Source organism: Heteronotia binoei, chromosome 5, assembly GCF_032191835.1.
Source record: "Heteronotia binoei isolate CCM8104 ecotype False Entrance Well chromosome 5, APGP_CSIRO_Hbin_v1, whole genome shotgun sequence".
In the NCBI taxonomy this organism is placed as follows: Eukaryota; Metazoa; Chordata; class Lepidosauria; order Squamata; family Gekkonidae; genus Heteronotia; species Heteronotia binoei.
This window is the reverse complement of record NC_083227.1, coordinates 7941322-7955660: the sequence shown is the minus strand read 5'-3', so window position 1 is coordinate 7955660 and position 14339 is coordinate 7941322. Positions and strand designations below refer to the sequence as shown.

Sequence of the window (14339 nt, the reverse complement as noted above, 5' to 3'; positions counted from 1 at the left end):
GAGGGGCTCTTGCTTGCCTTCCTTGCCTGTGCACGCATGCGTAGGAGAAGGGGGTTGTTTCCGGACTGGGAAAGAGCGGGAAAGGCTGCAGAGAAGCTGAAGTGGAGGAAAGCAGCGCAGCTGCAGCCTGGAAAAGTTTACTCAAAAGTAAGCCTTGGGAAGGGGGGGAATAAGCTTTTAGATTGTGGGTGGGAAGCGGGGATCATGCATGCCAAGCCTAAATTGGCCAACTTCCAGTTAGGAAATTTCTGGAGGGGGGGGCTGAGAAGGGAAGTCCACAGAGTCCTCCCTCCCACTCCTTGCTCAGCCTCTTTAGCAAACAGCTCTGCTGCTTTAATCCTTTCAGAGCCGCAGAGACATGACAGAGGCTTCCGGGCTTCCTTTCAGCCTGGCTGCCCTCACCCACCGACGCTCTGTAGTGATGCAGCTCGGCGGGTGATGGTGCAGAGGCAGGGTAGGGGGGGGGAGATTCCTGTGCAGCCGAGGCAGAACTGTTCCCCACTTTCTCCTTCTGTCTCTGGGGCTGCAAAGGGAGAGCCAGTTCTGGGAGAACTTCAGGCCCCACCTGGAGGTTGGCTACTCTACTAGGCAGTAACTTTGCTCCACTGTGAAAATGGAGTTTGTTGAGGAGATGATCATTTTGCTTTTCTGTACAAAAGAAAAAAGTTTCCACTGGGGTTTGACTGGGGGGAACGATATCCTTTTGCCAAGCGGGAAAGGTCCAGACCCCCAGGCAGGACAACAGGGAGGAACACCAGGCCGCAGTCCCAGGAGTGGTGGGTTCAGGTCCTGCTAAGGGGATGCCAGCAAGAATACAGTCCTAACTTTGCGGGTTAGGAGGCCCAGAAAGGAGTCCCGGATGGGTTCGAATATGATGAATTGTTCCTGCTGATTGGCTGGCCTCAATGTCAAGTATTTTGGCTGGTTACCTGCCCCTCCCTCCACATCTACCATCTTTAGTAGGGCACCATTGGAAAGCTTCTCAGCCACACAAAGGTGTTCCATGCTTGGGCTTTTTTCCAAACAGGCTGGTCCCTGGAAAATGATCCTTCTTTCAGGGTGAGCTGCAATATGGGGCCAGGAGAAAGCGATTATTATCCCCTGGATGAAGGACTTGTAGTACATTCCATGTTTCTTTTGTGCGGGAGGGTTGTATTTATATGTGCATGTTTGTGTGTGCAGATCTGAGTGTGTGTGTATGTGTGTGCGACTGGAAGTCGACCTCAAGTGCCTGACCCCGTACTGGAGACCTGGAGAATATTCAAGGAGGTGGCTGAATAAAGGCTGTCCCCGCCTCCCACTTCTGGTATTCCAAGGAGGTCTCCCATCCAAGTATTTGCGAGAGTCGGCCCTGTTTGTTTATGTTTGATTTGATTTATACCCTGCCCTCCCAGCTGAGGCAGGCTCAGGGCGGCTTACATCGGATCATAGAACAATGATCGCAATCATAACATCAATAAAATCATTAAACAATATAAATTAAAAACAGTATACAGTTGGTGCTAGATGTTACTCATTGTCAAGGCGACGGTTGTTCCAGGATTCTCCTATAGTTGACTGAAGGCTTGCCGGAAGAGAACGGTCTTACAGGCCTTGCAGAACTAAGCGATGTCCCGCAAGGCCATAAGCTCTTCTGGCAATTGGTTCCACCAGGAGGGGGCTGCCACTAAAAGGGCCCGATCCCTGGTTGTAGACAGTCTCGCCTCCTTCAGCCTGGGGATCACTAGGAGATCTCAGCACTCTGGAAAACGTGTGGGGACAGACAGTCCCTCAGACAAACGGGTCCTCGGCCATATAGGGCTTTAAAGATAATAACCAGCGCTTTGTTTTGCTTCCAAGATCTGATGGGAGCAGGGTTGCCTGGCCTCTTCAAGAGATAAGAAGCACTAAGGGATCCTGTTCAGCTGGGTTTGTTCCCCTTGGAAGGAGAAAGTCCTGGAGCCTTCTGGTTCCTTCCTATTATTGGCTTTATTGACAAATATACTGTCAGAGTTGAGCACAGGTGGAAGCCAGAGGAATTCACACAGCTACCCCACATCAAATGCCCAGAGGGAGTGTTTTGGTGCCTCAGTTTTTTCCCCTGTCAAATCTCCTCCAAAGCCCGTCTGCCTTTCTCTCCTGGTGTTTTATTTCCCACAGTCGCATTCCTGCCCCTTCCCCTCTGCTGGGTGCTTGGACAGAGCCCTTCCCTCACACTTCAGGCCTGTCGAAGAGATGCGGCGAATGCAGGATGAAATTATCAAAGAAAGTACGATAAAATGGATGCCAGACATTGGGCACAATACAGAGCTGGTAGAATGGGAGAAATTATGGAGAGAAAATATAACATGAACAAGATCGTCTCTATGTAAGGGAAATCTTTATAAAATGGCATACCGATGCCATTCGCTCCCACTGGAGGTGGTGGCAGCTACAAGCATAGCCAGTTTCAAGAGGGGGTTAGATTAAAAATATGGAGCAGAGATCCATCAGTGGCTATTAGCCACAGTGTGTGTGTGTGTGTATATATATATAATTTTCTTGGCCACTGTGTGACACAGAGTGTTGGACTGGATGGGCCACTGGCCAGATCCAACATGGCTTCTCTTATGTTTTTATGATGGTATTTTATACCAGAAAAGTTGTCCAAGGTGTTCCCGAATACTGCCAATAAGCGCTGGAAGTCCAAAAGGGTAAAGGGTATATTTGACCGCATTTGGTGGCAATGTGATAAGGCCAGGAAATACTGGGGACAGGTGAATAGTTGGATCCAAAAAATATTAAAAATGAATATTCAGTACTTACTCGAACTGTATTTGTTGAAGATGTGTTCAAGCTCCTTGTCCAAATAAACAAAGAGATTTCTATTACATGCTGTAACCGCAGCAAGGTTGGCGTATGCTAGATATCGGAAAACCAAAAAGGGAGGAATTCTTTCAAAAATTATAAGAAGGCTGCTGAAATGGATTTTTTTTAACAGTCAAGTTGAAAGAGGGCAATTTACAAGAATGTGAAGAAACATGGAAGCCATTATATGAGTGGATAAAGGTTATAGGTTAAATTAGGAAATAGATATTGAGTTAAATAATACGATATGGAAAGAGTGAATATAATTAAATTTGATACAGAAACGTAAGTCCTTGAAACAGATAAGGATGGAATGTGATGTCTGTGAGCTTGATCTAGTGTATATTCTATAGAGTGAGTGTTTTGTATTTCTTTTTGTGGTGTGCGTTAGTGTTATCTATAATAAACTGATAAAAAAAGGGTTTTGTTAACAAAAAGAAGAGATGCGGAGAAGGGTAAAGGGGTCACCAGTCCCTCTTGTGGCTTTTGGGGCTTCTTTAAGAATTCGCCCTGAGGGCTGACTGAGCCAACGTAACGAGAGGCTAAGTTTGTGTGGCGGACCCTTCCCGGTATGCTGGCCTGAAGGGGCTGTTCCACTCTGCTACCTCAGTGTATCGCTAACCCCACTGTCCCTGTCTGGGGCTCTGGTTAGGCGGGGCAGCCTCCTTCTGGACTCACTAGGAACCCTTCCTGGGACCTCCGAGGGAACTTTGGGTCTCCCCTGGAAAATTGGCAACCAGCTGTTCCACCACTTCTCTCCACCCTAGGGATTCCACAACCCGCTGCCAGCATTCTCAGTGGTTGGGGGAACTAGGTGGTGCAGAGGGAATCAAGATTGTAACATTTATTTACAGTCTATAACTATGTAGAGGCTTTTCCAAAAGCGGACGGAAGAAACAAAGGAGAGGGGAAACTCTATTTTTTCCCTGTTTCAATACTTGCCCTAACTGAATTAAGGCAAGGGCAAACCACCCCGTAAAAAGTCTACCGTGAAAACGCTGTGAAAGCAACATCACCCCAGAGTCGGAAACGACTGGTGCTTGCACTGGGGACCTTTCCTTTCCTAACTGGATGGCATGCAGGGCAGGCCCTTTACTTAGCTGCAGTTGGAAAGTCCTTCGTATCCTCTAAGAGGGCCACTCCCTCTGGCCCGAGGAGAAGAGCTCGGCCTCTTGCAAGCCCCAGCTGACCCTTCCATTTCAAGAAATATCGGGGGACATTGGGGGTGGAGCCGGGAGCAAGGGTGTGGCGAGCACGGCTGGACTCCAAAGGGAGTTCTGGCTGTCACATTTAAAGGAAGATCCAAGTGGGAAGCCCCGTTGGTCTGAAGCAGCTGAACAAAGCAGAAGTCAAATAGCACCTTTAAGACCAACCAAGTTTTATTCAGGGCGTAAGCTTTCGTTTGCTTTCTAAGCACGCTGTGCTTAAGAGAGCACAAGAAAACTTAAGTTCTGAAGAAAACTTGGTTGGTCTTAAAGGTGCCACTTGACTCCTGCTTTCTTCAACATTTAAAGGGACTTGCACACCTTTTAAATGCCTTCCCTCCATTGGAGATAATGAAGGATAGGGACACCTTCTTTGGAGGCTCATAGAATTGGATTCCCTGGTCCAGTCTTTTTGAAACTTGGAGGGTATTTTAGGGAGAGGAGCTGGATGCTGTGCTGAAAATACGGTGCTTCTATCTCAAAAAACAGCCCATGAAGAGCCCCAGATACTTGCAGATCAATTCTCCATTACACCCTAAGGGGATTGGTCTCCCATAGGGAATAAAGGAGTGCATAGCAGACATTTCCCTCCCCTCCCCTCCCCTGCTTTCTGATGACCCTGAAGCGGAGGGGAGGGCCTCCAAACGGGAAATCCCTTGCCCCCATCTGGGGATTGGCAACCTGACCTGGGACTGTTGCAAACTAGCTGAGGGCTTCCTGCCCAAAATCCCCTATACAGGGCTTTTTTGTAGCAGGAACTCCTTTGCATATTAGGCCCCACTCACCTCTGATGTAGTCAATCCTCCTGGAGCTTATAGGGAGGGCTGAACTAAGAGCCCTGTAAACTCTTGGAGGATTGGCTACGTCAAGGGGTGTGGCCTAATATGCAAAGGAGTTCCTGCTACACAAAAACGCCCTGTCCTTATATAAAAATGCAGTCGCTGCCGGGGAACTGGTTTACCCCGCTGCAGCCATCTGGGAGATAGGCCTGAAAGACTTCCGGTCTCTCTAGGAGGCCTCCTCAGAATTGCTGGTTCCAGACAGGAGAGGAGTGAGGAGGAGACTAGGCCTTCCTTGCTAGATAATTGCCAAGAGCCTCTTTTGTTAGAACATTTCTGACCCCTGCAGATGACTCACCAAATCTGCTGATAGAAGGCTGCAGAGTGTGGGAGTGGGGCAGAATCCATTCCTTGATCTCTTTTCCATTCCATCTCTTACCCCCTCCCTTGCTGCTGTTTCAGATGTGGGGACCACCTTTGGAGATGGAAGCTGCAATCCCTGAGGCAGAAGGAGCTTCCTTGGAGCAGGGGCAGAGGGTGCAGGCGGTGGAGCGTGCCCAAGATGCCCTCTCCTGTGGTAAGGACTCCTTGTGCCTGGGGAGCCTGTGAATGTGACGGGTACAGAGGTCAGGTCGGGGGGGAATGCAGATTTCTATAGGCAACACAGAGGTAATTGGTGGCACTCAATATCCACACACTGTGATGTCTCTAAAAGGTCAGGCGAACTCCTGGAGGACAATTTGTCCCATATATTTAAAAATTTCATATCTCACCATCCTTCCATAAAAGGTGTCAAATTCCCTGGGGAGGGGGGAAGGTAGGCAAACCTTGAAAGGGAACCTCCACCTTTTGGAGTAGCAGAGCTCTGAAAACCAGTCTATAGGGACCAATAATGATAGGAAAATCTGCCTTCGGTGCTTGTGCTTGAAGGGTCATCTGGGGGGCTGCTATGGGCAGTGGGGTGCAGTAGGAAAGGTGGGCTATGGCCCAGCAGTCGCAGGTGGTTTGGGGTGAGCCTTGGGGTGGGACTTGGGACAGATGTGATATCATGGTGAAGCTGCATCTAGCTGAAAACCTGGTTGTGAATTTGGCATGCCCAGAGATGCCCTGAAAAATCATTCATATGCCCTCAAGTCCCCAGAATTGCTCCAGCCACATCTGGTCTAATGTGACAGTGAGGTTTCAAGCTCTTGCATTTCCACTCCACATTTCCCTCCCTGTAGAGCAAACACAAGTCTCACAGAAGTCTGAAATAAGTTGGCAGCTTTTATAATCCCTATGGCTTCTCTTCTGCCTCTCCCAGAAGATACTAAAAAGGGTTTAAAAATGAGTTAAGTGTACAAAGGAGATGGTTTCACGACCTGGGGAAGGGTGTGCGTGTGTGAAGCAGGGAACAAACAACCAAACACCCTTCCTTCCTCCCTTGTCTCAGGAACAGGCAGTGAAGAGATGCGTTTGAGCCGTTGTCTTTTCCAAGGTGTAGGAACAGCTGCTGCACCCCCAATCCAGGTAGGAGAGATGAGGGGGGGGGGAGGGTCAGCAAGAGATCCATTTACCCATCCCAAGTCTTACTTTCTGTACCTTCCCAGACGACTCCCTTCCAGGGTGAGATATCTGAAGAGGAGGGAATCTTCTTTTTCTTTCAGGTTCCCTTTTCCTTTGAGGAGGTATCCATCTCTTTCACGGAGGCTGAGTGGGCCCTACTGGATCCGGGACAAAGAGCTCTGTACTGGGAAGTCATGCTGGAGAACTATGGGAATGTGGCCTTTTTGGGTAAGGATCGTTTATGGGTGCCAAAGGTGCGTATTGCTTCCACTGGGTTGAGGAATGAACCCAATTTTTGAATAGCAATGCATCGTTTTGTGACCTGTCCCACTACTTGGGGAGGGGCTCTGGCAGAGCATCTCCTTGTCATGCAAAAGATCCCCGGTTCAGTCCCCAGTATCTCCAATGAAAAGGATCAGGTAGGAGGTGAAATGAAAGACTGCCTGAGATCTCGAAGAGCGATGTTGGACTGAGTAGATGATACTCACTCCAAGGGACCAGGGGTCTGATTCAGTATAAGGAAACTTCACCTGTTCATAGAATCCAAGAATTGGAACTGACCTCCATGGTCAACCCCCTGAAAAATGGAGGGAATTCACGAGTACCCTTGCTGCATGCCTGGAAGGTGGCAAGAAAACCCTCCAGGAAAGTTGACTAAAGTGGCCTGGAGGAATTTGTTTCCTGACCCCAAGGAAGCAGTCTCATTTCCCTGGGCATGTAAGGAAGCACCATGAGACCTAAGCACCAATGCAACCCTTCCATTCCACCCTTTCATTGTCTACCTAAATTCACAGAATCAGCATTGGTGTCAGATGGCCATCTTGTTAGAATAAGGGGATCACAGAGTCGGAAGGGGCCATAGGAGCCATCTAGTCCAACCCCTGCTCGATGCAGGGTCAGCCTATAGCATCCCTAACAAGCATTTGTCCAGCCGCTGCTCACAGAGTGCCCGGGAGGGGGGACTCACCTCTTCCCTAGGTAGCTGATTTCATGGTAGAAGAACCCTTACTATGAATCTGTCACATTCTAAGGGCGCAGGCAGCCGGGAGTCCAAACCAGTCCAAGGTCAAAGTCCGGGGAATCAAGCAGGGGCCAAGTCACCAAAGTAAAATCGCAAACTGGAATCAGAAGTCAGTGTCCAAAAGCCAAAGGGTCAGGGTGCCAAGGAATTCAAGCAGGTCAGGATCTGGACTCAGGAAGGACTGTGGATGCTAGTCAGAGAATCGACTTGTTGCTTCCACGAGGTTACCAGGTTCTGGGCAGGAGGTATATGTGAGGCTCAATCAACCTGCTCCCTGGGTGGTAGCGATTCTGCTAGAACTCAGGGCAGAGAGATCTGAAGCATCGGCGAGCCTCATATCTTCGCTCCGAAAGTTCTTTCCGGAGCCTGCTTCACACTCTTGCAGTGGGAGGGGGAGAACTTGGAAGAGATTGGTTGTCAACAGCTGACACTGGCTGTTTAGCAACAGTAAAAGAAGAGAAGGTAGCTGTTCTATGTAAGATACGAAGTACTTAGATGGCAGCTCTTGTTGCAGCATAAGTATTCCAGCTGTAGCTTAAGTTACTCTAGAGCAAGGGTGTCAAACATGCGACCCAGGGGCCGAATCAGGCCGCCAGAGGGCTCTGATCAGGCCCCCATGCAACTGGATGCCATCTGCTTCCTTCTTCCTCTCTCTTTCTTCTTTGTGCATAACAGCTTGCTTTGCGAAGCTTCCTCAATAGCACAGGAGTTACAGAGAAAAACCTGTTTTCTCCATTGGCTGAGGCTCCTCCCTTGGGGAGGCAGAGCTTGCTTCCCTGGGTCTCCCAATCGCACAGCAGAACTACTGAGCCAAGCCTTTCTTCCTTCTATTGGCTGAGGCTCCTCCCCCTCCTGATTTTCTTGGGAGAGAGGGAAAGAACCAGAGCTTCGTTTGCCCAGTTCCGTGGATCCCATGGGAGAAATACAAAGAAAGCACCTTAAGACCAACAAGTGCTAATGTTGTAAGCATGTTTTATTTTTAAAAAAATCTTTAATTCTGTTTGTCTCTGTCCTTTATGAAGTTTATGTCTCTGCTATCTAATGTTTTAATAGGTGCATACATGGCCCGGCCCGACATGGCCCAGCCAGGTCTCATTTATGTCAGATCCGGCCCTCATAACAAATTAGTTCGACACGCTTGCTCTAGAGAGAAGTATACATCATGATGCAGCAAGAAATCATCCAGGTGCACTAGCATGCCACGAGCGAAAAGTTAGCCTGGCTTCCCTCTCATGCAAACCCATATTATAGTTTCTTCCTCTCTAGGGTCTGGTGGTTCGAATGACCCAATCAAGGGTCCTCCTTGATAGAATTTTCCAGATACTTTCAGCATCCTCATCCCCTCACCCTTCTGCTTGCAGAGCTGGATAAAGGTTCTCGCGATTAACCAATGACCACATTCTGAGATCTGGCCTTGAAAAAAAAGATGATGTTAGCTGCAGGCAGACTCAAATTATGAACACTCATAAGTCACATCAGACCACTTAATAAGTCCTGTTGGGGGAACTCGGATTCTTTGCCTCACAGATCCATTCCGCTTATACTAGTTCAGATTCTGGGCTTTGGTCTGAAATATGGTACTGACCTTCCAGAAAAACCTTTAGTCTTTTATTTATTTCTTTGCTTGTACCATATTCGCGGGCTTTTGACTGTAGTTTTGGTGGGCTGCTTAAAAGCCCAGGTAAGGTATAAAGCTCATCTTTGGGCTGGCCAGTCCTTTATACCTTACCTGGGCTTTTATGCAACCCACCAAAACCATAGGGCAAAAGCCCGCGAAAATGGTACAAGCTGGTTCTTAGCAACACCTTTGTTCATTAAACATTTAGCAGTTTGAGCTGTCTCTGAGAAGAGATAACGTGTCCTTGAGACGGAGGCTTCACTCCCTTCTGCAGGGCAGAAACGCGTTCTTGTGATTATTACAACGGACATAGCAAAGCCAAGATGAAGCAGGCATAGTGCACCCTCCCCCGTTCCTAAGACATACAGAAATATAAAAATGGCAAGGCCCCTTGACACCTGAGAGTGAGCAGCCATCACTGTTGGCCAGGAATAACCACGGGAGTTTCCCGATTCCCTTCTGAGCAACATTTGGTTTGGTACAATCACACAGGCTGATGGGTAAAGAGGGAGGGAGGCCTTCTCGGAGCCTGAAATCTTGAGGCTCAGAAGGTCCTTCTGGCCAAGAGTTCACCTGAGGCTCTTCATGAAGAATGGGGAGTTATACTTAAATATTAAATATTCCTGGGGAAAGGTGGCCGTGTGGTTAAGATCACCCAAAATGGATGAGGCCAAAGGGCCACCAATCCTTTCCTCCTGTAGTCATATAGATGCCGTTAGATCTTACCAGCTTTCCCAAGCGCTAACAGTTTCTCTCTCTTTACTCCAGCAGAAAATGATCAGAGGAATGAGAAGGGGGAGGAACTTCATCAGCAAATCCCAGATAGAGTAAAAAATGAAGACTTGGATGAAAACATCAGGAGTAAAGGCAGATCTAAAAGAAAGACAGGCGGTGCTATGGTTGAGAAGCATGATGGAAGAAAGTGGAATGTACATTTTTCAAACCAAAGGATATTGAAGGCAAGGAAATCCATTCAATGTGGAAAGTATTTCAGAAATCGATCACAACTCCTTGTAAATCAAAGAATACACAGGGAGGAGACACCTGAATATTCAGAGATGAGAAATGAATTCAGTCAGAGTAGCTTTCTTCTGCTTCATCAAAAAACTCTCAAGGGAGAGAAACCTTTTAACTGCTCAGAGTGTGGAAAGAGATTCCGTTTCAATGCTTATCTTAAAAAGCATCAGAGAATACACACAGGAGAAAAACGCTTTGAATGCTCAGAGTGTGGAAAGAGATTCAGTCAGAATGGCCATCTTCAATTTCATCAGAGAACCCACACAGGGGAGAAACCTTTTGAATGCTCAGAATGTGGAAAGAGATTCAGTCGGAGTGACAGTCTTCAAGAGCATCAGAGAACCCACACAGGGGAGAAGCCGTTTGAATGCTCAGAGTGTGGAAAGGGATTCAGACACAGAGGACATCTTCACAAGCATGAAAGAACACACACTGGCGAGAAACCTTTTGAATGCTCAAAGTGTGGAAAGAGATTCAGTCAGAAGGATCATCTTCGATATCATCAGAGGACCCACACAGGGGAGAAACCTTTTGAATGCTCAGAATGTGGAAAGAGATTCAGTCGGAGTGACAGTGTTCAAGAGCATCAGAGAACGCACACAGGGGAGAAGCCGTTTGAGTGCTCAGAGTGTGGAAAGGGATTCAGACACAGAAGACATCTTCACCAGCATGAAAAAACGCACACAGGCGAGAAACCTTTTGAATGCTCAGAGTGTGAAAAGAGATTCAGTTGGAGGGCTCATCTTCAATATCATCAGAGAACCCACACAGGGGAGAAACCTTTTGAATGCTCAGAATGTGGAAAGAGATTCAGTCGGAGTGACAGTCTTCAAGAGCATCAGAGAACCCACACAGCGGAGAAGCCGTTTGAATGCTCAGAGTGTGGAAAGAGATTCAGTACTAGTGGCTATCTTCAATGTCATCAGAGAACCCACACAGGGGAGAAACCTTTTGAATGCTCAGAGTGTGGAAAGGGATTCAGACACAGAGGACATCTTCACCAGCATGAAAGAACGCACACAGGGGAGAAACCTTTTGAATGCTCCGAGTGTGGAAAGAGATTCAGTCGGAAGGCTCATCTTCAAAGTCATCAGAGAACCCACACAGGGGAGAAACCTTTTGAATGCTCAGAGTGTGGAAAGAGATTCAGTTTCAATGGCGATCTTAAAAAGCATCAGAGAACACACACTGGAGAAAAACCCTTTGAATGCTCAGAATGTGGAAAGAGATTCAGTACTAGTGGCCATCTTCAGCATCACCAGGGAACCCACACAGGGGACAAACCATTTGAATGCTTAGAGTGGAAAGAGATTCAGTACTAGTGGCAGTTTTCAAAAGCATTATAGAACCCACACAGGGGAGAATCTTTTTGAATGCTCAGGGTGTGGAAAGAGATTCAGCATGACTCGCCATCTTCAGCAGCATTGTAGGAACTACAGGAGAAATTATTTGAATGCTCAGAATTTGAAAAGAGATTCAGTCAGCGTGGCCATCTTCAACAGAACCCACACAGGGGAGAGATGTTATGAATGTTCATAGTATGGAAAGAGATTCAATTATAGGGGAATCTTCAAGAAAACCAATAAACACACAGGGGAGAAACCTTTTGAATTCTCAGACTGTGGAAGGAGATTCCGCTGCAGAAATACTCTGATGGCTACTGAGAATCCACACAAGGAAGACACAATTTTAATGTTTCTTGCATTGAAAGAGATTCAGTCAGAGCGGTACTTTTCTGCTGTGTCAAGAACATAAGAACTTTTCTCCCATTTCTCTTAATACAAGAACTCGTGGGCATTCAATGAAATTGCTGGGCAGTAGGGTTAGAACGGATAAAAGGAAGTCCTTCTTCACCCAAAGGGTGATTAACATGTGGAATTCACTGCCACAGGAGGTGGTGGCGGCTACAAGCATAGCCAGCTTCAAGAGGAGTTTGGATAAACATATGGAGCAGAGGTCCATCAGCGGCTGTTAGCCACAGCATATTGTTGGAACTGTCTGGGGCAGTGATGCTCTGTATTCTTGGTGCTTGGGGGTGGGGGCAAAGTGGAAGGACTTCTAGCCCCACTTGTGAACCTCCTTTTTTTGGCCACTGTGTGGCACAGAGTGCTGGACTGGATGGGCCATTGGCCTGATACAACATGGCTTCTCTTATGTTCTTATAAGAGAAGCCATGTTGTATCAGGCCAATGGCCCATCCAATCCAACACTTTTTGTCTCACACAGTGGCCAAAAACAAAAAAACCCAAGTGCCATCAGGAGGTTCACAAATAGGGCTAAAAGCCCTTCCACATTGCCCCCCCCCTCAGCACCAAGAATACAGAGCATCACTGCCCCAGACAGAGAGTTCCAACAATATGCTGATGGACCTTTGCTCCATATATTTATTCAATCCCCTCTTGAAGCTGGCTATGCTTGTAGCCGCCGCCACCTACTGTGGCAGTGAATTCCACGTGTTAATCACATCCGTTCTAACCCGGATGTTTGCTCAGCAATTTTATTGAATGCCCACGAGTTCTTGTATTGAGAGAAAGGGAGAAAAGTACTTCTTTCTCTAGTAAGTAGTAAGTAAGTAAATTTATTTTTGTATCCCACCCTCCCCCGCCAAGGCGGGCTCAGGGCGGCTCACAGACATGGGACAGCCATGATTTGAATAAAATACAATCAAGACAAAACAAGTTAAAATACAATTAGGTTACATAGGTTAGTTAAAATAGATAAAATAGCTATTATAAGTTAAAATTGAGTTAAGGTGCTACTGTTCACAATCGTATGTAAGATGACTGGATGGCAACAGATCACTTCAGTTTAGCCGGGTTCTATCTTAAAAGCAAGCTGAAAGAGGATGGTTTTGCAAGCCCTGCGGAACTGATTCAAGTCCCGCAGGGCTCGCACCACCTCTGGAAGTTGATTCCACCATCGCGGGGCCATTGCTGAAAAGGCTTGCTCCCTCGTTGTCTTCAATCTAGCCTCTCTTGGCCCAGGGATTTTTAAAAGGTTTTGAGAACTAGATCTCAGTGCTCTCTGGGGAACATATGGGGAGAGGCGGTCCCTAAGGTAGGCAGGTCCTCGGCCATATAGGGCCTTAAAGGTAATAACCAGAACCTTATAGCGAACACGGTACACAACCGGCAGCCAGTGCAGGTCCCGCAGCCCAGGCTGCACGTGTTCCCACCGAGGTAGTCCCACCAACAGCCTGGCCGCCGCGTTCTGCACTACCTGAAGCTTCCGTGTTCGGTATAAGGGCAGCCCCATGTAGAGGGCATTACAGTAGCCTAGTCTCGAGGTGACCGTTGCGTGGATCACAGTTACTAGGTCGCTGCATTCCAAGAAGGGAGCCAGCTGCCTCGCTCTCCTAAGATGGAAAAAGGTGGAACTAGCAGTGGCAGCTATCTGGGCCTCCATTGATAAGGAGGATTCCAGTAACACCCCCAGGCTTTTAACTCTGCGCACCGGTATCAGTGGCACACCGTCAAAGGCCGGTAGGGTGATCTCCCCTCCCAGCCCGCCGCAGCCCACGCAAAGGACCTCAGTCTTCGCCGGATTCAGCTTCAGCCCACTCTACCTTTTCTGTCCCACGCATAATCTTTACTCAGCTAGAAACTCAGGAGGTAGATCTTTTTTTTCTTTCTTGTTGTACACAAGGCTACAGAGATTGTTTTGCCTCATATCAATCTTGTTCTATATGTATTTAATAAACCTTATCTCTTTTGCTAAGTCTGGTTTGTTGTGAACCTCTGTCCTCAGAGATGCAGAGAGCCCCGGCTTGGGTTCCTCAACGGGGTGGCAGTTTAAGGGGACCAAGGCCTTTGTACACAACTGAATCTATTAGCAACCCCCTCTCTGGTTCAGGTAGCGAAATTCTTATTTTTGGAGGCTCAGTATGGAAAAGTCAGGGAAGAAGGCAGAAACAGGGATATCAACTGGTATTTCTGGAATGGAGGTTACCGTGGGGCAAGATTTGGGCATACTGGGAGGCATGAGGAAGCGTGGAAGTGCCTGGAGGGAGAAAGCCCAGCCCTCAAAACACCTGGCATGACAAGGAAGAAGAGCTTTATTTAGGGACCCCAAGAAGAGAGCACTGTGGGAGAACTGGGTTTGATTCCCCTCTCCTCCTCCACATGCAGCCAAGGCCGGTGTCAGGCTATTTGGTGCCCTAGGTGAGGCTACCCCAACCAATTTTTAAAAACATGTTCCAGATATTTCTGCAGTGCTGTAGGATGCCTGAGAGCTGGAGTCTCCTTGTAGGTCTCTTTCTTGCCCTGTGCAGAATTTGAGCATGATTGCAGCCGTGTCCTATTATCCCGCACATTCAACAGTGACTTGCG

General features: G+C 47.8%; 1 protein-coding gene across 1 annotated transcript; it reads left to right on the top strand.

Annotated features, from left to right (window-relative positions):
* Positions 1-8: 8 nt before the first annotated feature.
* On the top strand, positions 9-11333 carry LOC132571617 (gastrula zinc finger protein XlCGF57.1-like). The gene is made up of 5 exons (XM_060238413.1): positions 9-147; positions 5273-5387; positions 6243-6319; positions 6457-6583; positions 9763-11333. The coding sequence occupies exons 1-5, from the start codon at positions 37-39 to the stop codon at positions 11331-11333; spliced, it is 2001 nt and encodes a 666-aa protein (XP_060094396.1). The 5' UTR covers positions 9-36.
* Positions 11334-14339: the final 3006 nt, after the last annotated feature.